The sequence below is a fragment of the Patiria miniata genome, unplaced genomic scaffold (assembly GCF_015706575.1).
Source record: "Patiria miniata isolate m_02_andy unplaced genomic scaffold, ASM1570657v1 HiC_scaffold_19, whole genome shotgun sequence".
NCBI lineage: Eukaryota > Metazoa > Echinodermata > Asteroidea > Valvatida > Asterinidae > Patiria > Patiria miniata.
This window is the reverse complement of record NW_024037057.1, coordinates 16,217,658-16,243,392: the sequence shown is the minus strand read 5'-3', so window position 1 is coordinate 16,243,392 and position 25,735 is coordinate 16,217,658. Positions and strand designations below refer to the sequence as shown.

At 39.3% G+C, this 25,735-nt stretch overlaps 1 protein-coding gene across 3 annotated transcripts in view; it reads left to right on the top strand.

Annotated features, from left to right (window-relative positions):
- LOC119725919 (E3 ubiquitin-protein ligase RFWD3-like) overlaps nt 1-23,721 on the top strand; it is a 68,880-nt gene extending 45,159 nt beyond the window's left edge. For all 3 annotated transcript variants that reach the window (XM_038197530.1, XM_038197531.1, XM_038197529.1), the window contains exons 11-12: nt 8,794-8,973; nt 23,116-23,721. In XM_038197530.1, the coding sequence (XP_038053458.1) occupies nt 8,794-8,973; nt 23,116-23,274 (339 nt within the window). In that variant the 3' untranslated portion in view covers nt 23,275-23,721. The remainder of the gene's footprint in view (nt 1-8,793; nt 8,974-23,115) is intronic.
- Nucleotides 23,722-25,735: the final 2,014 nt, after the last annotated feature.

The window sequence follows — 25,735 nt, the reverse complement described above, 5'->3', positions numbered from 1 at the left end:
TTCCTTTTCAGATACAGGGAATTTGACTCTCTTTTTTCAAATATCAGAAAAGTGGACTGCTGGAAGAACCCTTACACTGTCACATCTTGCTTTAGCTGTTATGCAAGTAGAGGGTTGCATTAGCAGAAATCTTCCAGGAAACTGCACAATCAGCAGCCCACAAAGCCCGCAAAGCTCCTTTAGAATAGATAGGCAGCACCCGGGTATGTCTAAGCAACCTTTTCATGCCATTTAGAATTGCATGTAGGCCTAGCTTAGACTTTGCCGTTGCTGCTACATGTCCCTCCCCCCCAAGAGTCTTTCGGTGCTACTCTGCAAATGTAGGTAAACAGAGGTGAGATGTTTTCTGTAATGGAATTCCTAAAATCAAAAGGGATTTTTATGCCCCGCGGCGAAGCCGAAGGGGCATACTGTTTCCGCCTTGTCCTTCCGTGGGTGGGTGGGTGTGTGGGTGGGTGGGTGTGTGTGTGGGTGTGTGTGTCCGGACAAATCTTGTCAGCGCGATAACTTGAGAAATACTTAACATATGAACTTCAAATTTGGTTTGTGGATTGTCCTTGGTAATCCTAACAACCCTTTTGCATTTGGGGCCGAAAGGTCAAGGGTCAAGGTCACAGTGGCTGAAACAATAGAAATTTTGTCAGCGCGATAACTTGAGAAATACTTAACATATGAACTTCAAATTTGGTTTGTGGATTGTCCTTGGTAATCCTTAGAAGCCTTTTGCATTTGGGGCCGAAAGGTCAAGGGTCAAGGTCACAGTGGCTGAAACAATAGAAATTTTGTCAGCGCGATAACTTGAGAAATACTTTACATATGAACTTCAAATTTGGCTTGTGGATTGTCCTTGGCAATTCTAAGAAGCCTTTTACATTACGGGCCAAAATGTCAAGGGTCAAGGTCACAGTGACTAAAACAAAAGAAATTTTGTCAGCGCGATAACTTGAGAAATACTTTACATATGAACTTCAAATTTGGTTTGTGTATTGTTCTTGGTAATCCTAAGAAGCCTATTGCATTTGGGGCCGAAAGGTCAAGGGTCAAGGTCACAGTGGCTGAAACAATAGAAATTTTGTCAGCGCGATAACTTGAGATATACTTTACATATGAACTTCAAATTTGGTTTGTGGATTGTCCTTGGCAATCCTAAGAAGCCTTTTGCATTTGGGGCCAAAAGGTCAAGGGTCAAGGTCACAGTGGCAAAAACAAAAGAAATTTTGTCAGCGCGATAACTTGAGATATACTTTACATATGAACTTCAAATTTGGTTTGTGGATTGTCCTTGGCAATCCTAAGGAGCCTATCGCATTGGGGGTCGAAAGGTCAAGGGTCAAGGTCACAGTGGATAAAACATTAGAAATCTTGTATTTATTCTGAGATCATAGGGATTAGGGATTAATTCATATAAAACCTACAGAAGACACTAATGCTGTCAATGAACGTTCCATTTGACCAAGGTACATGTAATTTGATGTTAGAGTGGTGTTATGTCATGGAAACAGTCACGGTTGCGGGGCATTTGTGTTTGTAAACACACCTGACTTGTTCATTCTAGTAAGGAAACCCTCACCTCTGTTTACCATCCCTCCCAATTAAAAAAAAAAGAAAAATAGGAAGAGTCTTTGTGTAACAGGGCTATTTAAGGGACATGTAGTGGGCGCGGAGGGTGAGGCTTGGGCGCTATTCTTTTCAGGTAGGTAAACAGAGGTGAGTGTTTTCTTACTAGAATGGAAAATCCCTTTGGATTTTAGGAATTTTAAAGAAGCGCGATCGCGCAGACGCTCCTACTGGGCTCCCCGACTGTCTCGAAGGAGCGCCAAAAATAGCACTCCTCAATAATCCAAAAAAGGGCTCATTAAACACGGCAGTTTAAGAATAAGAAGTGATACAAACCCCAAGATTTTAAGTCTTTAGCTGCATGTATTATACGTTTGTATTAATGCCCAAACTCACGTTTATTCCGCCGGATTTTGCTATATATGAACGAACACCAAGCTCTTACGTACCGTCAAAGATCGTATGCGTGTACAGATGGCCGGCTGTATACTGTACGTGCAATATCTGCATATCGCATAGAGCTGCATCATGTATGAAAACACGTAGGCCCGTACGTGCTAGTGCAGCAGTGACTGGTTCCCGCCGCGCACTAAGGGCCAGAGAAGGCATGAAGAAAATGCGGTAACCAGTCAATGCAATGGTCACGTGCAGTGCAATGCACTGCAGTACAGTGCTTTGCATGCAGGCCGGACGAAATAGACATCGTAAAAATGCCAAGAAAACATCGATGGAGAAAGACGATCTTTGCAAGCTAATTCACAGAACTTGATGTCTCTTGTCTGTGTATGTATTTCCCGTGTTCATGAATTTATTTCGAGGAAGTACTACTGGTATATGAAGTGAAACGATACCGCGTGTTTCCCCGAATCTCCTACCGTAAACGAGGTTCTTTCGCCCTACACACACAGTGCATCATGCACACTCATACCAAGTGAAGTTCGGACATTGTTAGACAGTTTCTCGTCGTGAATAGCGTTATGCATATGGTATACTTGACTTGCATTTTCCATTATTTTTAACATTATCGACGGCAAATATTTTCGATAATACTTAAGGCAAGTTTTTGTCACTTTTTGTGGCCCTTTTTTGTATAGCTTTCGTAGTGCAATGGAAATAGTTCAGGCTGAAAATGTTCATATACATAAGATTATTATTATAATTTTAACGAATCTGAAAACAAATATTCTGTTGTTTTATGTGCCGTTTATTAACTCCATTTTGCAAGTATAATTAGGTGATAAACCTACTGACAATTGTATTAAAAAATTAAAGCGTAAGCAGAAGTCAAACCTTTTATTAATCTCCATTTAGTTAGTTTTTTTTTAGATAAATTTTACCTTGTCTTACAAAAACGAACGAAGTAACGCCACTTGAACATATTATGCAAAATCTAAAAATAATTCAGCCTCTTGAACAAATCCTGATATTAAAAAAAAAAAAAACAATGTTAACCGGTTGTTTCACCGCTGTTTATCCGTGGATTTTAAGGAGAGTGATTTCCTCTCCTCAAAGATTTGAGGAGAGTGATTTATAGCTCTCCTGGATTTTCTTTAAATGAAAGACTGCTACATGCAAGTATATTCCAAATTTCAACAATCTGTTGTTGCAGACGCTTTTAAGAGAATACGAGTTTGTTTTAGGTTAAAAAGAACAATGCCGCGCTGAATAAGACATGTACAAAGTCTATGGAATTTGGGATACAAAAAGAGAAAAAAAGAACAAAAATCAGAACAAAAACAAAACTTTTCCCCTTTTAAGCAGAAAAGCAAAATAAATTTAAAAAACTAGAGCTGTATGTCTGTTTGAAAACAGAACACAGGGCTTTTTCACATTTTATAAATGTTTATGCTATGTTTGTCCTTTGCAGTCACTTTGTTGAGTGTTTAATACAGTTAAAGGTTGTTCACAATGCTTAGAATAATTCCAAAAATAAAGCTTTATCACATGACGTCACATGCCCTGCGATGACGTCATCTTGAAAACCCTTCTCAATGCACATTTTGTCATTGTGGTCTTGATTTGAACCAAGTTTGCAGTCAATCCGATGAAAGAAAGTGTGCAATTTCGGAAGCAGAATAAAATTATAAATATTAAAGAAATCATTAAAAAATCGACCGATGATGTCATCGTGACGTCACTTGGGACTTTGCATACAAGTACCATTATCTACCTACCCACTACGTTTCATGACGATCGGACCTTTTCTTATATGTGTTTTGAAAAATCGCATTTTTGATGTCGTCATGATGACATCACACACTTTTCAAAATTTTGTGCAATACCTATTACCTAACGAACATAATACAAAAAGAATTTTGAATTTTGCATTGTTGCATTCCTGAGATATGGCTAAAATGTCCAAAAATTCAAATATTCATATAAAATCCCATGATGACATCATCATCACGTCACCTCATTTTTTACCTATAACACATCCCGGTCTACCCACATACCCAGTTTTAACCGAATCGGACTTACAGTTCTGTAGATATGGGACTTCAAAATATGCACGTTTGTGATGACGTCACGTGATCCATAATGACGTAATCATGACGTCACCCTTCAGGACACAACTTTGCTATAACGACAATGCATATGCTTAATTTGAAAGATGTACAACAAAGATCAATGCCAAAAGTGGCGTGTACTAAAATCATGTACAAAGTCTATGGGATTTTGCATGGAACAGAAAAGAAGAAAGTATTTTTTTTTTTTTTTTTAAATCAGAACAAAAACGAAGGCTTTTTCGCAAATTTGCAAAAAAGCCAACTAGAAATGTGTTTGTCATGTGGACAAACACAGCTGTTTCAGCTGTTTGAAATGACTCTGTGACTTGAGATGACATCAACCTGATGTCATTAACTTTCATGTACATGTATAACACATAACACTATAACACTAAGTAACAACTGAATCAGACCTTTAGTTCACAAGATTTAGGCCTCAGAAAAAGCCCCTTTAATGTGCCGTCACATGTGACGACATAGCCATGACGGCTTTTTAATTTTTATCTATAACAAATCCTGCAGCCGATTTCACGAAGATGTGCGTAGCTTGCGCCATGCGCAAAACTTACGCAACAAATTTGTTGCGCAGCTGCGCAATAAAGTTATGATCGATTTCATGAAACTTGGCGTAGCTGTGCAACGTTTTAAATAATTTAAACATCTTGGACGAGGTTAAAAACCAGCATTTACAACGGCTGTTTGTGTGTGAATGTGTTCTTCAGCGAAACAGGCGTTGGATCACCTCAGCCCACCATTTTGAAAATTATTTTGTCCGACCCTCTTCGGAATCGTTCGGCAACTCTAAAAATTATGTTACGAGTAAAATAGAAATTCATTTACTTCAAACATCAAGTTGTGAGTGTCTTGTATCAACCTTGTTAAGTTGTGCAATAGCAGGCTCTACCACAGTGCCAATTTGCTGGTAAAATATGTCATTTTCAGTCGCTACGCCACAACTTACGCCACCTAAAATAAGGCCGGCTGTTGCGTGACTGAAAGTCTCCCAAATTCGCGTACACTTCGCCTAAAAAATCTCACCACCTTTTATCCTCCAAAAACAGACAACTTTTTGCTGTCCCAACGCCCGTAAATATTCTTTGATGAAAACAAGCACCTGACGCACGTGTTGAGCTGCTGTGTACAGTGTGTAGTCCAAGCACAACACATGCAACGTACGTACGGGATAGAATGTCACGAAAGTGAATCACACCATTTACCGTCTAGGGGTGTACCATGTTCTTTTTTAAGAACAATTTACCAGCATTTTCCACGTTTCAAAATTAAAGATAATACTCTTTATAAGGTCCAAAACATTTCCTTGTCCGAAACTAAGTTCTTCATCATCACAATATATTTTTTTTTAAAGAGTCTATTCGAGAACCGGTGTAAAACTCAAAAAAGGGGGTAAAACACCCCTCACGGTATCAATGGATGATCCGAAATATCATGGAGAAGTTGTCAAATGTTTCCGAAGAAAGTTGCGATCGAAAGTTGGATTTTTGACATTACAAGGTCATTGCTGTAAATGACAATTTGATAAGTTTGGTAGTTAATCTTTTTACAAGTTTAAAAGAGACCAGGGGCACGTTTTGGCGCTGTGACCGTAAACATGTTTCTGGTACGCGGCCGTTTTGGCGCTTCGGTTACACTGAAATGACGTCATTGTTTCGACCAAAGTTGAACCGAAGTTTCCGGTCGGTTCACTTATGTTTCAAGATGGCGGAAAGGTAAACAAGCCTAGCAGACGTCGTTACTTTTTATCATAAATGGGGTTTAAATAGTGGGTTTTTACCTTCAATTGGTACGAAAGTTGATACAGAATATCAGCCCTACTCTTTTCAGAACTTTTGGGAAACGCTATAAAAAAAACCTCCCACTTTTACTTTGAATGTTATTTTTAATCATGTTCGGTCGCTGTGTGATTTTTTGGGGTTGTGTGCAGTCACGTAGGCAGTAACATGACGTCATGAACAATTTTCCGGTCAGTCGTTTTCGCGGTGCACAGGAAACATGTTTCAGGTCACGGCTGTGATGTCAGAAACTTGTTCCAGTTCAAGGGCCGCCAAAACGTGCTCCTGTTTTTTTTTAAGGTGGCTCCGACAATGCATACTGGAAAATTTGATGGTAGTTCGCCGGGCCGCCACAGCCCAGAAGCGCAGCGTGGGATGGCCGAGTGCTGGGCCAGGCTGGTCAGGCGCGCGTCGCGCCAGTGATAGGAAGGGATGGATAGCAATTCTCGATGTTTATTTCTCATCATTAATGTCATCATCTAGGCCAGCATGTACAATTTTTTACGGTGTATTTTTATGCCCCGCGGCGAAGCCGAAGGGGCATACTGTTTCCGCCTTGCCCTTCCGTGGGTGGGTGGGTGTGTGTGTGTCCGGACAAATCTTGTCAGTGCGATAACTTGAGAAATACTTAACATATGAACTTCAAATTGGTTTGTGTATTGTTCTTGGTAATCCTAACAACCCTTTTGCATTTGGGGCCGAAAGGTCAAGGGTCAAGGTCACAGTGACTAAAACAAAAGAAATTTTGTCAGCGCGATAACTTGAGAAATACTTAACATATGAACTTCAAATTTGGTTTGTGTATTGTTCTTGGTAATCCTAACAACCCTTTTGCATTTGGGGCTGAAAGGTCAAGGGTCAAGGTCACATTGACTAAAACAAAAGAAATTTTGTCAGCGCGATAACTTGAGAAATACTTTACATATGAACTTCAAATTTGGTTTGTGTATTGTTTTTGGTAATCCTAAGAAGCCTATTGCATTTGGGGCCGAAAGGTCAAGAGTCAAGGTCACAGTGGCTGAAAAAATAGAAATTTTGTCAGCACGATAACTTGAGAAACACTTTACATATGAACTTCAAATTTGGTTTGTGGATTGTCCTTGGCAATCCTAAGAAGCCTATTGCATTTGGGGCCAAAAGGTCAAGGGTCAAGGTCACAGTGGCTAAAACAAAAGAAATTTTGTCAGCGCGATAACTTGAGAAATTCTTCACATGTGAACTTCAAATTTGGTTTGTGGATCGTTCTTGGTAATCCAAATAGGCCTATCGCATTGGGGGTCGGAAGGTCAAGGGTCAAGGTCACAGTGGCTAAAACAATACAAATCTTGTATTTATTCTTAAATCATAGGGATTAGGGATTAATTCATATAAAACCTGCAGAAGACACTAATGTTGTCAATGAACGTTCCATGTGACCAAGGTACGGTACGTGTAAGTTGATGTTAAAAGAGTGGTGTTATGTCATGGGAACAGTCACGGTTGCGGGGCATTTGTGTTTGTAAACACACCTGACTTGTTTACAAATATTGTTAACAAAACTTCCTTCTTCAAATCGTGTTGTAGCATGCGGGAAATTGCAATCGCCGATGAGTTTTTTTTCTGTAAGAGATCTGTGCAACCATGTACGATATGAATCTTATGATTATTTTACATTTGCCTTGCCAGCTATCTGTACTGCTGATGTTTTACAAACTTAAAATCTGAACTACCTATTCTTGAAATTGAAACTGGACTGAATTAAAACCAAGAACAATTCTGGAAAAATATGTAAGGGCCAAAAAACTGCAAATTACATGCAAGAAAAGGGAAAAAACACAATAATAAGGAGGACAGCATATAATTTAAATTTCATAGTCATGACTCGTGAGATGGCTTACTAGCAAATTTGTGTTAGGGTGCAATGTACTCAAAAATATGTCTTATTACTCCTCTGTTTTAGTTTGATTTTGATAACAGTGTTACAGTGAGTTCAAATTTGAATTCAATGTATAGTTAAACAAGTTGAAATGCCAAAGGGATTTGTTCTGGCATTTGAATTTTGATAACTAAAAAGCTTAGCTTTTGACAAAACAGGTAACTAATAAGTAGCACCAGAAAGCATCCTAGCAACAATGTACAAATTGTACAAAACAAAAAATGCAGATGAAAATGCATGGTTCTCAACTTTGAGTACAGAAGAAACTTTATAAGAGCAAGAGTAATTGAAACAAATCAAATAAAACTTATTATAATTAAATTTGCAAAAAAGTTCTGCTCAAAAATGTCAAAGGGAAGTGGCCAGGAATTGCCTCAGATTGCAGCACGAGCATCTAGAATCCAAAATTTTCCCATACCCTTAGCGACCCTGAACCCATGCCGTAAACGGCTTCAAGCTACATGCTTGCTGGTCCAATCACATCCTTGCATTCAGGAGGGAAATGTACTCATGTTAAACTTAATGAATACTCAGGGATTTCATGCAAATTGTATTGTGTAAAAAACTGCTACACAAATTATGTGAATTGCTAAACAAAAAAAATATTGCATAGCAGTGTTTGCTCTACAAACATTTTAAGGAAATCGAACACTGTGCCCAGTACGTGAGGATTGTGAACGTTCAACCAATAAAATGGTGCTGGCCCTGGATTTCATAGTCGTCAAAATTTCTTGTAACACTGGAAAAGTGTTTAAGACCAGCCAGCCATGTCTTTATCAACCATTTAAAACCAGCCACGTGACAGGCTCTCCACCAATAGGAATGGGCAAACTGTCTTAGGTATTTATGAAGGCATCTTGAAGGCCTGAAAGACATGTATGTTTAATGATCTCAACAACTTCAATTCGGGGTGACTCCTGGCCTCAAAGAGCCATGTAAACGAGTTACCGAAACATCAATGTAAATTTCTTATCTGAAAGCAAGAATTAATCTTTTTGTTCTTTGCCAATTGTTCTCCAAACAGATGTGTGAGCTGAAGAATGAGAAGAATGCTGCAACAATGACCAATGAAGTTGTCTGCTACCCGCTTCAGACTTTCTATGGTGGGCCAACTATGAAGGTACTGACCCGGTCTACTCTCTACCAAAGCCCAGAACGGCCTGATCAGCTCTATGCCTGCTCAGGTGATGAGGCCACATCATCCGTGAGTACACCCATTACATTGCATTTACCCTAACCCTGCCAGATGCATTAGTTGTAAAATTGAAGTCCCTGAGACTTTGCTGCATTGTACGGTCAACACCACTATATCCTGTCGCAGTGGCAACCAGGTACCCTGAGGATCTCGATTTCAAATCAAAAGTTGCCGAGTCATGTTTTGAATTGGGCTGAATTCAGTGCCCGAGACACGTTCTCACTGAGCCGATTGCAGCTACGCGGTGTCACGCACTGAACCGACGAATGGTAGCAACCGAGCCTGCGTGTGCGATGTGTCAACGCTTGCAAGCGCTTCGCCGATTAAAAAAACGAAGTACTAATGGACATTTTCAACGATGCATCTTAGATGCATCTTTAGACGCATTGTTGGAAAGGCCTTCTTTCATTGATTTCTTCAAAATGACAGCATGCCAGAAGGAATAATTACACAGTGAGTTTAGTCCCATTACTATCTTTAATCCGAGTATGTTTTTCAACTATAATTACATCAGTTACTTTTTGGATAGCTGCAAATGATGGATTGTACCGGTACCTTTAATCAATTACACTGGACACCAGGAAAGGCTCTTCACTTTGACAATTGTTGTTTGTTGTTTGCCCATAAAATAACCATGAACATATTAAGAAAGGAAGAGGGGGAAAAAGTACATGTATGAAAACAAAAAGGCCAAGGCCAGGAACGTTTGGGTGACACGTTGTAGCTTGAGTGGCAGCTGTGACCATTCCAATTGCTGTCAGCTGTGGTGAGATCCATGGCACTTTGTAGCTATTTCAAAGAAAGTCACTTGCAAAGCTGTGATAGACAAGTGGCATGGAAACAATATAATACACCCAGATAGAGGGCCGAGTAGTAAACTGTCCACCAACCCACCAACAGCCAACCACCAACATAGCAAGAGCAGCCCCACAGTGTGTTTAGATGCCGCTGTCACATGAAAATCCGACTCCTATGAAAATCAGACCCCTTTTCCCTTTGATTGGTTAATCCCTCTCACGTGGGCGGTCACTTTCCTAATTATCATACTTACGCATGCGCAGTATTACCAATGAGTCCGATTTTCATAGAAACCTAAATTCACGCTACACCGCCATGGGAAAAAGGGAATCAGTAACCTTAATGCTCAATATGTTTTTCTACATTGTAAATTGTAAATTCACACTAGTACCAGTATAGGGCTCATATTCATTTTCCCTGCTAGGAACTTATGGAGTTGGACAACTGTCCAATATACTCTAATCGATTACAAGATATGATTTTTGTCTCATTTACTCCTATAAATCAATTCCCATATCGGTACCTCTTTCTTTTTTTGTTCGTCGTGTATTTGGGCGTTCCGTAAATGTTATGATCTGAGGTCCTTTTTTTCTTTCGGCAAAAGGGATATATAATCTGTATTTACTAAGGCACATGTACATGTTCTTGCTGCAGATCCTCCTTCATGGAGAGACTGCTGCAAAGCCTCAGTTTTGTCACTGTTTAGTTTTAGCATATTGGTGGCCATCCAATCCTATTTTTGGAAAATGCACATATTGCTTGTGAGACAACTCATTAAACTGGTATCTCCCCCAATTTGCTGTGTGGTCGCTGAATGCAACAGCACTCACCCCCACAACACCTCAACATTGGTCTTGCGTTTGCGAAGAGTTCCCATACATTTCAGCTTGGAACATGATGACTCCTTTGTCACTGTGAAGTTACAGTATTTTGTGAAGTCCCAGCTGTATTGAATACCTAAACTACCCAATCATTGTGGAGGGCACTGCCCCAATGATCAATAGTTCCCGCCCAGATATTTATGACTTAACCCAGTTCCCAAACCTGCAGTTCCGTGGGATTAATATTCCAATTAGCCTTGGTCAAGGCGTTCATCGTTATTTATCCGTACGCAGTAAACGATCGGCAGCATATCCTGGCCTTGCAGTGCATTAGAAATACAGTGCGAACAGGGACCTCATACGGCCACTATTTTATGCAAATCATTTGGATCCCAACGAACGCCCTGGTCCAATCGTCCACGAAAGCAAATGGTTTTCTTTATTTTGTGCTACATTTCCAGTGCACGACCTCATGTGAATACAGATAAGTGTAGGTAGGGCTAATATGTTGAGTGTCCAATCACACGTTGGTAAATCTCAACGTCATCAAATCATTTGCAGCTATTCGCCCTTTGCGAAGGTGTCAGAAGCCACATTTTTTGTGCAATGGTGGTGTGAATAATATAAGCTGCGACATAGACACACAACGTGTGTGTATGTATTATGTACAGTACATGTCTCGCTGGTACCACTCGCTAACTTTATGCAAGTTTCCACGCAACGATCAACCAATAAGAAAATGACTTTTAAGGTCAGCTTAGGCTATCAGCATAATGAGCACCACCCCCAAAACCTCCCACGGTCGATTGGACCAAGGCGTTCGTCAGGATCCAAATGATTGGCATAAAGTAGTGGCCGCATGAGGTCGCTGTTTGTGCTGTATTTTCAATGCACTGCACAGTGAGATTATGCACTGATTGTTTGACGCATACGGACGCATAATGACGAATGCCTTGATCAAGGCTATGTGTAACGTGAGACATCGACACAAACGTGTGTATATGCATGGATTCTACACATAAGGGTAAACGACTGTTCTGAGCTCTAGTACGAAATGCACTGAGCTGATTTTTAATGCATTGCAAAGCGTAAGCGAGGAAATGCCGCCGATCATTTACCACGTACGGACGGATAATGACAAACGCCTTGACCAAGGCTGTATTCCAATGAGACGGTCAAGTGGCATCCCCTTCTTCTCCTCCCCCCCGCCCCCCAAAAAAGCAGCTCAATCATAAACTTCCGACAACTAATTTCGTATTTTCTTTTGTTGTTAAATTTTTGTCATGAAGAAATCCTCTGCAGCCTTTTTTAAATTGCAAAGTAATAGGCCTATTCAAAGAATTTCCGCGAGTTCCCTCTTTAACTACGAGATCATACTACTTTTGTCAGTGGCTGCACTGGCTCTCAATCATTGTCTGGATGTTTCTTACCCAGCTTTGGAATACATGTGGCTGTCCCTCGATGTTGACTGTAATTTCCAGATACCAGGTTGTCATGTCGAAGGTGAGATTTCATGTTTGAAATCAGGCCAATCTTTCAGTTCGCCTAAAAGACAGTTTTTGGAAGGCGGCAAACATCATCCATGTGTCCCACCCACTTTAGTTGTTTCGTCAGCAATGTGACTTCAGTGCTTGGTAGAGTAACTGGGCGTGAGAGAGCATCTCATTGTATGTTATGTGGTCCTCCCAAGTGATGTTCATGATGCATGCACTAAGTAAGACTCGAGAATTATTCCTCTGTTTTTTTTACTTCCCATGTGTGCCTTTAAAAAATGGAAAAACACTGTACAAAGTCTCAGAAAGATTTGAATTTCCTTCTTTTTTGTGACTTCCCAGTTGCATTCCTGTACAAAATATTGATAGATTCTTGTAATAAATGTAGAAAGGAACATAGTCTGGTGTAAATTAAAATCCGAAAGCCCGGATATTTTGTGTGTTTCAATACTATATGCCGCAATAAGGCGAAAAACATTTGCAAGTTCATAACGATCACCTAAACTGCCAAACATGCAGTCAACAAGTGATTTGGAATTGGTACCCTACATTGAGAACAACCAAATGACAGCACTATTAAAGTCTGTTCCGACTAAGGATGTGAATCTACATTTAATTTGATAAACGTGTAGCAAAATTTAAACGTTTAGTCAACACTTCAAAAAGAATGCCGCCTGTGTCCCAGTATAATGTGCGGTAACTGCGGTCACATACCTACTTAGTATACACTTGTATACATTTTAACCACCATTTTTCCATGTTCTTTTTAAGTCTGCAGGCTAAATAAATTACAGGGGATTTCCGGATTTTAAGTCTAACGTCTGCGGAATTTTATGCGGATTCCGGATTTCCAACGTTTTCTGTTTCCGTAATATCGCCCAAAAACTTCTGGCGAAATATAGGCCCTAATTTACGATAATGGATGGACTGGTGACACAAGTCTAATAAGCAGTGCGGTCAAGAACCTGATAGACATCAATGCAGTGTGCGCAGTGGAGTACTTGAGGACCAGACTAAAAATAATTTTCAATGGGTTTGCTCCTCGTGTTTGTATATCGCGTGTGGATGTGTGTGTATTGTGCATGTATGTGACGATCGTGAGCTAGCAATTTGCAAACACATTGGTGTCAATATTGCCGCGATTTTGTCAAGGAATTTAAGAGTATGGTTGGAAGAACATATACTGTCACTGTGGAAAGAAATCAGTTTGAGCTGCAGTAGTGCTTTGAAAAATAGCCACCACCAACACAAAATTTCAAAAATGTTTTGGAAGCCTGGGACTGGAGTTTAAAGTAAGATTACTATAAACTTTTTAAGCATCGTTTATATTTTTTTGTGTGAATCGTTTCTTTCTCTCTGCAAACATGCAAAAGTAATAACATCACACACAGTAAAAGACATTATTGAATCAATCACGTATGGATTATATTATTTAATGACCACACATTTTTTCCTAATTTTTCCCTCATTTGTTTTCTTTACTGAAGCGACAAAATTTGCAAACATTACAGAAATTACAGTACATAAAATGTACATGCCCTAGGCCTATATATGGACATACGTGCATGTATATGTTTATATGTACATCTATACAAGTACATGTACATGTACTATTGTACTGTGGATTTTTCATTTTTGTCCAATCACACCCCTGAAATTAAGAAGAAACTTAAAAAAATGTCAAGGCCTGAGGAAGATCGTTTATTTGTATTTTTTTATTAGCTCCGAGTTTCTTTTTTAAAAAACACCTTTTATTTAACGAAAATGCAAACTGCATCCAAATTCCAAAATGTGAAAAACTTTGCTTGCACAAATTTCCCGAAAGCGGCAGCATTCTTGAGCTACCAGTTTTCTGCATGCTGCGAGAAAAATAATCACATACAAGATTTCTGGCTATGCAACCGGCAGCTCCCATCCAGGCATCTCAGGGGAGCCTCCTAGCAACAGTATTTCTAGGCAACCAGGTTGGAATGTGATAATGGACACGCAGCATGCACCTGTGGCTCAGATAGCTAGGAATTCCAACATTATTGGCAATCTTTCCAGTTGGGTGTGGAAGAATGTCATGAAAGCAGACGGTCCGTAATGCAACCAATGGCATATTTATTTGGCTGAGATACTATCATCACTGTTTATCATCTAAGAATTTTCCAATTACTGGCGGCAGGTCCTCATCAAAGGTGGCCTACAGCTGAACCCAAATGATATACTTTGTAACGAACAAGAGTGGCATTGTATCAATTTGAACAATGCAGCTGTCAATCATTCTCTGGAAAGGCTTTTTCGGAGCTGGATTTAATTCTGGCATTTTTTTTTTATTCAAAGACCGGGGAAAAGTTTATAACGAAAAGTGAGGGAAACTGAAATAAACATTGAATTTCACCCCTGTAAAAGGCCTGTATCGTCTACATGTACATCATGAATAAATGATTAGGGTTTTCTTGGGGGGGGGGGGGAGTTTGATAATTCCAAATAATTTATTGAATGTACGTGTTTGTCTTTTTTTAACCAGTATTGCTAGTCCAGATTTTATTCTAAACCAACTTGACAGGGGCCCCTTTTTTGACGACTACCGGTACGTTACCATTAATTGCCGTTGGGAAAATGTTAACTGACAAGAATTTTAAAAAGGGTGTCTTTACTCATGGGCCTGTATTTTACGTCCTACATGCATGCATCCTATGGTCATCACGCGTCAGGCAACCAAATTTAAGTGTTAACAAGAAAATATTAATTATCCCACAATTTTACATGTCGATGTAATTTTCCTATCCAGGAAGGCTTTTCTGCCAATGACAGCAACATTTAATAATGTTCCTAAAGAGGTAGATTTTTTTTACGTATCACAATATTTTTCAAGGGGGAGGGGTGCACTTTCCCCTACAGAACAATTTAACAATTATGGTCGCAGTTCGGCTGTGGGAATTAAATACTTGAAATCAATAGATCCCGTTATATTATGTCACCGCCCCTCAGCTCCGCTCTGAGATCCAAAGAATTTTTTTTTTTATTTTTCCCCCGCCAACACCAAACAAATTCTGGTTCGTCAATTTCCTTGTTACGGAAGCGGCAGTGACTTTTTTAAGGGAGCGGTGGACTTAACAACACTTGCAAAATACATCGTTTTAAATAACGCCTTCACTTGAGTAGCTAACGGGGAGCAGGGTAAACTTTTTTTCCCTCGCCGGTTTTAAAATCATTATGAAAGTGCTAGCCATTGGTTTGATTACTGCACACACCAAGTGATGATTTCAGCAAATACAAGCACATTCAGAGAAAAATACAGAAAAAAGATAGACTCAGAATTTTTTTATGTATCATGGCAGGAGCTATGGGGTGGTCTCAAAAAGGTATCTTTTATTTAATTGATATAATAATGGGACAGGAAACGAACTTTCATGCTCGAGACTCGGAATTATTTTAAAACTCGGTATTTTAATCAGAATAACCCTAGGAGAGGCGCCGGGCATCGATCTTGGCCAGCGGCGTATTGAAAACATCAAACACAAACAACTGTATACACTGTGTATCAATTTGACACAAAACCAGGGCTCGAATTTCATGAAAAAAAACACTAGACAGCAGGTCTAGTAACTGAAGAATCTTACTGGACCTGAACTATTTTTACAAGACCTGTGTCATAAATACGAAAAAAAACCAACATTTTGCACTATATGTATGCGACAGGAATACAACAAAATGGTATTTATGAGCCACCCGTTTCGTGTGTACACTTGGCTAGTTCCAATGGAAAATTAGTCTTATTCTCTTGCCAGCGAGCACAGCAGTCCTTTATTTGAAGAAAATCCAGCAGAGCTATAAATCGCTCCCCTCAAATCTTTGTGGAGAGTGATTTGCTCTCCTTAAAATGCAGGTCAAATATACCTTGTGCACAATGCCAGTCACGATGAGAAACTGGCAATGTCTGAACTTTGCTTGGTACGAGCGTGCGATGATGCATTGTGTGTTGTTGTGTTGACCGGCAATGGGCCGGCAATAGCTTCATTTTACGGTAGGAGATTTCGGTGAAACACGCTGCATCGTTTCACTTCAAATACCAGTAGTATTTCCTCGAAATAAATTCATGAACAAGGGAAATACATACACAGACAAGAGAGATCAAGTTCTGTGAATATAAGCTTGCAAAGATCGTCTTTGTCATCGATGTTTTCTTGGCATTTTTACTATGTCTATTCCGTCCAGCCTGCATGCAAAACACTGTACTATACTGCAGTGTGCATGCACCGCGCGCGACTTTTGCATTGACTGGTTACCGCATTTCCATCATGCCTTTTTTGGCCCTTAGTGCGCGGCGCAGCGGGAACCAGTCACTGCTTCACTAGCACGTACGGGCCCACATGTTTATATACATGTACTGTACATCGATGCAGCTCTGTGTACACATACGCATGTCTGCAACTGGCATGACTGCCGCGTTGGCCAAGCAGCTTCGTTGCGTTTCGGCACGGCACAGGGAGTTTTTAGGTCGGTAATTTTAATCAATCAAGTAATGAACTCAGAGCACGCTAATCAGACCTCAACTGCTAGTATACTTGGGCGTCATTTTGCTTAAATAGTGCAAGAGAAAAAACACTAGACAGCCGGACTAGTGCAGTCACACACAGCACTAGACCGAGGCTAAAGTTACTAGACACGGTCCACAGTCCAGTGGATATTTCGAGCCCTGAAAACAGTTGTGGATCATTGAACAATGTATCAATAAAACTTCTTGGAATGTGATCAACTACTATAAAAGGCGGTTCTAATTCTTTATAAATGAAATAAACTAACAAACATCGTAGATTGTTTGTAAATAAAACTGGAGGGTAGATTGCGCAAAATACAAGGTCCTATTTTTGAAACTTGAGTTTCGTTTAAACGTTTGGGAAAATTCCTAAATGGATTTGATTTTTTTCCGTTTAAACGTGTAAACGTCACATCCATAGTTCCGACACCCCTTTGTTCTGACTGCACATCCCTAATCCTAATCCTAACCCTCAACCTAAACCTAACCCTCAGCGGGAGAAACACAATCTTACATATCTTATGTGCAGGTTGTTGGAACATAGGGGCGTCGGAACATAGATTGAGTAGTCGGACAGAGAAGTAGAGAAGGTTAGACACTGGATGGTACCGGTAATTCCAAAGTTCATTTTTATCAAGAGAAGGCTTCTTTAACCCTTTCAACTCAGCCCTGAGTAAAATCAATCGCCGGTGATCGAAATTTTCAGAATATTGTATCTTGTGTTTGCCGCCGTCTTTTGAATCATGTTTGATACCATTTTTTAGCTTTATAGACTGGCTACCCATTGATGTAGTTTGATTATTTATCGGAACGTTATGTTTTCATAAGTAAAGTGAGAAAGACGCCAAACCTCTGTTGTTTACCACGCGTGCTTTGCGATTTGTGTTGTGACCGTTTGTGAGTGCAGGTACACTTTTTGTCACCTCTTTTGCCCTAATTCCTGCCGAAATCTGTCCCGGGGAAACTCCTACTAAAAACTACAGATAACAAAGAGCAACTCAAGAGGAACTTTGTTGACAAAGATGTTTTAAATCTCCTCGAGTTGGGTGACAAAAGTGACCAGAGAGGAGATAGCGAGACAGCGATGCTGATCTTCTGAATGACGTGAACATGCACAAACATAACATTGTACACTGATATGTGGGTCATTCCACCGGGTTGGGGAACAATGTGCGACATATGACCATATATTAAGAAAAGCATGAATGCCATGCGTTACGGAACTGCGGACCATCTTCACACATTAAATCAACTAATAGAGAAAGCAAGAGAATACCAATTCAGCCTGCACCTTGGATTCATCGATTACGAAAAAGCGTTTGACAGTCTGGATCAGGAATCTATGCTACAAACACTGAAGAAATTCAGCGTCGAGGCCAAGTACTTAAACATAGTGAAGTTGATCTACAGAGATCCTTTGGCAAAAGTCTACATCGGCTCCTCCATCACCAATGTGTTGCCAGTTAAGCGAGGAGTTCGTCAGGGAGATCCGATCTCACCTAGACTTTTCACTTCAACACTAGAGGAAGCCTTCAGAAGCTTGGACTGGGAGAACAAGGGTGTCCGTGTTGATGGAGAACAACTTACCCATCTGAGGTTTGCGGACGACATCCTTTTATTGAGTCACGACCCAGAGGAACTGAATGGTATGATGCAAGAGCTCGATGCGGCAAGTAGAAAAGTTGGCCTTAAGATGAATATGAAGAAGACGAAAGTGATGTCCAATTCCAACACAGGCATAACACAATTTAAAGTGGGGAATGAAACACTGGACACAGTAGATGAGTACATATATTTGGGACAGAAGATCACATTTAAGGTTGGGAATTCAGAGGAGATTCAGAGGAGAATACAACTTGCATGGGCAAAATTTGGCAAGTTGAGTTACATATTCAAGGACAGAAAAATACTGCAAAAGATGAAGCGTCAACTCTTCGACCAGTGCATCATTCCAGTTTTAACATATGGCGCTGAGACTTGGGCACCTTCAAAGAAATCAGAGCAAAATTGCGAGTCACCGTACGGGCAATGGAAAGAATAATGGTTGGGGTCACAAAGAGAGACAGAATAAGGAACGAAGATCTTAGAAGAAAGACAGGGGTGCAAGACATAATAGTTGAGATCAAAAAGAAAAAGTGGAGTTGGGCAGGACATGTCATGAGAAGAGACAACCACAGATGGACCCTGAAAGTAACGGATTGGACGCCATTATCATTGAAGAGGCGAAGAGGAAGACAGCCTAAGAGATGGCGAGATGAAATCTCTGATTTCATAGGGAAGAAATGGAAACAACTGGCAAGGGATCGAAAAGCATGGAAAGTTAGTGGAGAGGCCTTCATCCAGCAGTGGATTGAATTAGGCTAATGATGATGATGATGAATGCCATGCTAGCAGTTGATCCAGATAATATTTGTTGTTGGGTGTTTCACGACTGCAGAAAGTTTGAAATGATTTCAATGTATTTTGCCAAATATATGAGCAAAAAATGTCATTTTGGATGTAACATTGAGACCGTGTCAGTGTTACGTCCAAATGTGACATTTGTACCTTTTTTTTAAATTTCTGCGAAACATCGCCCAAATTCACTTTGCGTACTTCTTACTATAGATGCAACACAATAAGAAAAGCTTTTGTTACGGTAGTCAGGCGTCAAATGGAGCAGAAATGATAGCTTGGTTGTGTGGATGTACATTTGTTGTAACATTGACACGGTGTAAAACCCAATGTCACACTTCCATTGAGTGATTTTTACACAGTTACATCCACACTTGAGGTATTGTTTCTGCTATATTTGAACCCTGACTATACCAAAACAAAAGCTTTTCTTGGTGGTTAGGTGTCCAGTTGTAAATATGCAATGTCAGTTTGGGTAATATTTTACATACGTGTAAAAAAAAGGCAAAAAAAGAATATTTGGATGTAACAATGACACGGTGTCAATGTAACATCCGAATTAATACATTTTTGCTCATATTTTTGTCAATGTACTTTCAAATGATTTCAAACTTTCTCAGGTATTGAAACACCTTAAGAGACAAATATTATGTTGAGCAATTGTTTAGAATGCATTGATACTTTTAATAATATAACCCAATATATGGATGTAACATGCACTGTTTCCCAACCCGGTGGAATGACCCATGTACGTTATATTTTCCCAGTATTTTTCGTTGGCATAAAAGCCATAATGATCATAATGATACTTGAATAATATTCCAAATGCTATGTCACCATTTGTGCAAGGAACATTTAGCAATGACTCAGTGGAAGGCATATTATATTTCTATAAAAAATTGTTTTCGGTCTCTTGGAATAGTAAATAGCTGATTGCATGGATTGCTTGAAAATGAAATATCAAGTAAGTTCCTCATTTTCTTAAATCTTGCACAAAACCTGTGCTATGTGTCATTTTTGGTCGGTTAATATGACAACCATATATGCATTCAATTGCTTTCTCAGGTTTTTTCTCATGTTCTGAGAGTTGTATTTTGTAGTAATGCATTCAAAAGTCTCCTAGTGGTTTGTTTTCATACATTTTTAAGCCAAATATCAACCCAAAAAAAGATTAAAACAACCAACAAATTGCTTCCGTTGAGACGGGGGTCATATTTGGATTTTTTATTTCCACGTTTTATTGCCTAGCGTACAAGCTTTCAGATGGTATATGAAATACCCAAACATTTAGAATACTACTGAAAAGAGTGCAAGAATTTAACTTAAGATTGGTGTAATCATACCAACTAAAAGTGCCTCAAGACAAACCCAGGACGACAGTGATGCGTTCATAATTTCAATCAGTGTTGGAAGTAGGATGTGGATGTGTTTGTTTTAGGAGCCAGGTTGGGATGGGATCTACATGTAACTGGCAGGACTTTGTGGCTGCCTGACTTATAACTTTTAAAATCTGATAAGGTGCAGTTTGACTGCAGAGATGCATCTTCAGTTGCAGTGGACTGTACGTACATGAAGGTTATCTATGAGGGCACGACTATTCTTGACTTTTCAGTGAGAAAGTTGCTAAAATCGTTAGCAAGTTTAAAGGATGTGTACAATAATGCTGGGTTTTGTCGGGGTGTTGCCATCAACTCATTAATAAACTGGAAAGCCTGTTTTGGATAAGAGTTGACAAATGAGTTTCTGAAGAACTGTGATTCAGCTTCAGTAAAAATGCCATGCATAGCTTGCTTTGTGGCACCTATGCAGCACCCATATTTAGATTTTGAGCACTTTTGTTGCTTCAAACGAACGAAAAAATACACAAACATGACAAATGACAAATGATCTACATGTACTCTACCTTTAACAATTCTTTATCAATACACATACCGGAAAAAATGTTACAACCTGATGCCACTTCCGCGACTATGTACAAAGTCTATGGAGAGTCAAGAAATTGTTTTGAAGTATTTTTTAACAAAATTGGAAATGTTTCTCAGTCCCAGATTCATGTCTTATCATCATCATCATCATTTTTGCAATGAATGACTTTCATTAAGACGATATACGTGTATGAAGAAAAAGTGGCGTCAGGTTGCAACATTTTTTCCCACATGCCAGTACAAGTTTTTATCATGTCAGATGGTGTCCAGCACCAATTTGCGTATAATTTATTTATATAAGATGGAATTTTGCGTCGGGTGATATAAATCAAAGTAGGTTTTGCCCTTCACTGACGTTTAAACACTGTATACTCAGTGTGTTACCTCCCGAGTGAAAGCTGGAAAAAATCCCTCGGGTGTGATTTATATCACCCGACGCAAAATTCCATCTTATAATAGTTTATGCGGTACCCGCTGCTATGTACATCAGATTCGAACCAGCCAACCGATCCCGTTAGCTCGGTAGTCGAGTGGTAAGACATCTGCACTAGAAAGCAGGAGGTCGTGGGTTCGAGTCCCACCCGAGGGATTTTTTCCAGCTTTCACTCGGGAGGTAACACACTGGGTATGCAGTGTTTAAACGTCGGTGAAGGGCAAAACCTAATTTAATTTATTTATAGTTTCTAGAACAAAAATTCCTATCATTCCCTTGTCGCAAAACAAACCTGACTATATGAGTGAAACAAGCTCATTTATTAAAAGTAGATTACATTATTTGTCATTGTGCATTTTTTCGTTTGAAGCAACAAAAGTGCTCAAAATCTAAAGACAGGTGCTTAACAACTGACCTGATGAAGTTTTTAGCTCAGTGAATGCTGTATATTTTGAGAAAACAATGCTTCTAGGATCTCTATCTCAATTCACATGTTGCCAAGACATGTTTTGAAGTGCACCCAAAATCAGCATCTGGGACACATTGTTATTTCACCGATTATACGATAACAGCAAATTATAGCACCCACACGAGCGTGTGCGTCGTGTCAATGCTTGTGGTCACCAGGGTTGTAACCAAGTCATTTTTTTTTTTTCAAGTCAAGTCAAGTCCCAAGTCAAATGTTAGCAAGTCAAGTCTCAAGTCAATTTTTCACAAGTCAAGTGCCAAGTCAATTTTTTTTTCAAGTCAAGTCAAGTCTCGAGTCATTCTACGTACAAGAACCAGTTTATTATGTGTTTGAAGATGGAGCCGGAGTAGAGATGGAAATGGGGTTTATCAAAGCGTGCATCATGTAAGGAGATCAAAAATAGTATTCTTTTCAAACATCCTCTCTCAAACACCACATTTGTATCTAAAGAGGCTAAAAATGCATTTGATATATTTTCAAACTTGTTCCATCATGTTGAATGGTTGAAGGATGTCTGACAGAAAGTCCTTCCAATTGTTTTCATGATGTGAATTCTTTTTGCTTAATGGCGGATTGGGGGGTAGCAGCCGTTTTACGGTAAACTACTCAATATGTACATGCAGCCTATGGTCAATGGTCAATGGAATGACCGCTCTACAACAACGGATAGTACTCAGTTGGTACTCTATGCACGGCACAAACTTCACCTCCCATTCAGGAGGTTGAGTATTATACGTTGTTCAAAACACACGCCTGCACATAGTGCTAGTCATGTACATGACGTGTGGCGATGGCAGCTCAGCATGCCCAGCTATTGCGTGCTGTTTGCTAATTCGCTTTGTACATTCTTTTTAACCGATTATGCTATTGCACACGAACGCCCAAAGGTTTGTGTTTTTTGTAACTTTAAGAAACGTGTTAATGTCAGCAAGTCAAATTTATTTGAGTCAAGTCAAGTCACAAGTCATATTTTTTCAAGTCAAGTCAAGTCTCAAGTAATTTTTTCTCAAGTCAAGTCAAGTCAAGTCTCAAGTCCAAAAATAGCGGTCACCCAAAATTAAAAATGAACTACTAACAGAAAACATGCTTCAGAGGACCTTTTATTGTTTTCTTCAAAATGACAGCAAGTTCGAAAGAATAATTTCAAAGGGAGTTCAGTGCCATTACCATCTTTAAATCAAGCATGCTTTTCAATAATAATTTTGTCAGTTGCTTTATGGATAGCTGCAAATGATATACATGTACTGTACCTTTAACTTTTGAGTGTTTTGTTTTGATTCATTTCTCTTAAAGGCCTTAATCTGGGATACAACCAACGGAAACCAGATTCAGAAGCTGACAGTGAATGCAACAATTCTTGATGTCTGCCCTTTCCAGTTTAATAGGCAGAGCTTCCTCGCTGCTTTGACCGAAAAGCAAGTCAAGCTATACACCTGGCAGCCAAACAAATGAAAAGTGCACAAAGCGCATCACATGTTCATCACATGACCATTGTATGGCTATCGTTAGGGAGACCTATTCATCGCAATGTCACAGAATAGCGGTAGCCTCATCAGCTCTTCTTCACCCAAGTGGATCTTTCATATTGTGCTTCATATCTCTAATGTGTGTGCTTTTGTGCCCTCTAAATGAACACACACTCACAATGGGCCTGTGAAACTAAAATGCAAAATCAATATTTACTGCTGCACGACAGTTTTTTCAAGTTCATCTTTACTTTTATTTCTTTGTTGTACCAAATTAAGTTTTGTGTCAAATAGATTAGATGTCATTAATGCCCCTTTAATGTTGTTCTATTTTTATTTAACCCTAACTGCCCTGAATCCTTCAAAATCCTCTTTGCCAAAGTGGAGGAATTTGGAGGATTGAGGTTACATGGCAAAAGTGCGTTACTGATTTTGTAGGATGCACTTTGTCAAGGTCTTGGGGCCGGACCTTGTGTTGTTTTTGCTCAGCCATGCATAAATATAAGCCTGGATTATGCTTGAAATCCTCCGTACTGCTCCAGAATGTCACTGGCCAAGCCTCAACATATTGACAGTCACTGCCGCAGGATTTTGCAGGATTCAGGCTGTGATCACCCCTCCATGGACCATATTCAAGAAATAATGGAGGAATTTGCAGGATTGAGGCTATATTTTTCCATGAGGCCAATTGGAGGATTTTGCAGGATTGAGGCTACATCCTAGTAAAAAGGCCTAGGGAGTTAGGGTTAAAGTATGGTGCCTACTTTATGCAGTACTGTGATTTGGATTGACCAACAATGAAAGTTCAATCAGTGGTGGTAGGGCTGTGCCTAATATTTTGTTTTTTAAGTTGCTGCACTAATTCCAGGGTATACAGTGACAAAGATACCGCGGTATTGGGTATAGTCCGGTATATTGGGTATAGTATAGTCAATTTAAGTTAAGACCTAGAACAAATTGCAAAAGAAACCATTCAAAGTGTCAAACGACTTCAAATAAATACACAATCAACATGTGAAAAATCCAATTGTTTCTATTGAGTGGAAAGGTGGGGGGGTTTTTTGGGGGGGGGGGGGGTTTCAAGCATTTTTTTAGATTAAAATTTGGGACATTTCGTCCTCCAACAATTCGTCTGGTAACTTGCTTCGATTTAGGTTAATGTTTAGGATTCAGGACCACATGCAAGTGCTAGCAGACGACATTGCGACGGAAACTTTTTAAAAAGGTTTTACGTGTAACATACAATTTCGTTTTGCTTTTAACATAATTTTTTTTGAGTGAGTTTTATATTAAGGGCAGTACACGTTTGTTATTAGCTCAACATTCTACTTTTGACAGGGATATGTCTGTTTCAAGTCACAATTGTATACAGGGCACTACGGATAGAGTGGACGATTTTCCGCCTAAAGTCCACAGACGATATATGATAATTTGCAAAAATGGATGTCTAAAAATCATGTTTGATCATACACAGATGGAAAACAGTTGGTCAGTGCCCATTGAATGAACCATTTTGAAAGTGAAGCGAAAAATCTTAATTTAAAGATTATTGATTGAGCACATGAAAATGATTTATTGGATTTGGTTAAGAACATTTAGGAAGTATTGGGCTGGGGTTGTGATGCTTACAGTACATTTTTTCAGTATATGAAACAAAACATCTTAAAACACTTTGATCACCATTAAAACAAATATGTCTATGAGGTTGATGAGAAACAGATGTACCGGTAGCTCTGTACATGAGCTTTGCATGTACGTCACGCATTTTTCATAAAATTTTGTAATTTAAACAGCTAAATGGTGAAGATCTTGATCGAGGTATTGATTGAGACATCTGCTTGTACTTTCAAGAGTGAAATGCACTAGGCTTACTCCAGAAAAGCATACTGGAGTCCCGACGAAACGATTCTTTGGATGGAACAGACCTTCCGCTATTACTTTAAAAAAAAAATAATGATCTCAATGGCATATGGTCCACGACCCCCCCCCCCCCCCCCCCATGACCTACCCACGAGGCTTCAATCTGGGGCCACGTATATTATTTTAGAGGTAATACACTTGTCACACTGCCTAATTTCTTGTCTCTAAAGCCCAGAATTCAGCTAAATTTTCACTGCAAGATTTTAATCCAGTTAATTTGTCTTCATTAAGGTTTTTTCTAATACATGTATACATGTACATTAATTTTTTTGACAATTTAGGTTACTTGTAAGTTATGCCAATGACCTTAATTCATCACAAAATGAACACACGAATCTTGGATTTTGGATATTTTCCCTAATATTTAAAATTGGACTCTGGCGTAGACACTTAAATGTTAACTTTAAATGGATCTCTTTGTGTACATCATGGCCCGGCCTTGTTTCAAGTAGACCTGTTTATGCAAAGATTTTCCGTTAAACAAATGGTTTATTGTTCACAAAGTGATTTATTTTAAGCAATAAATA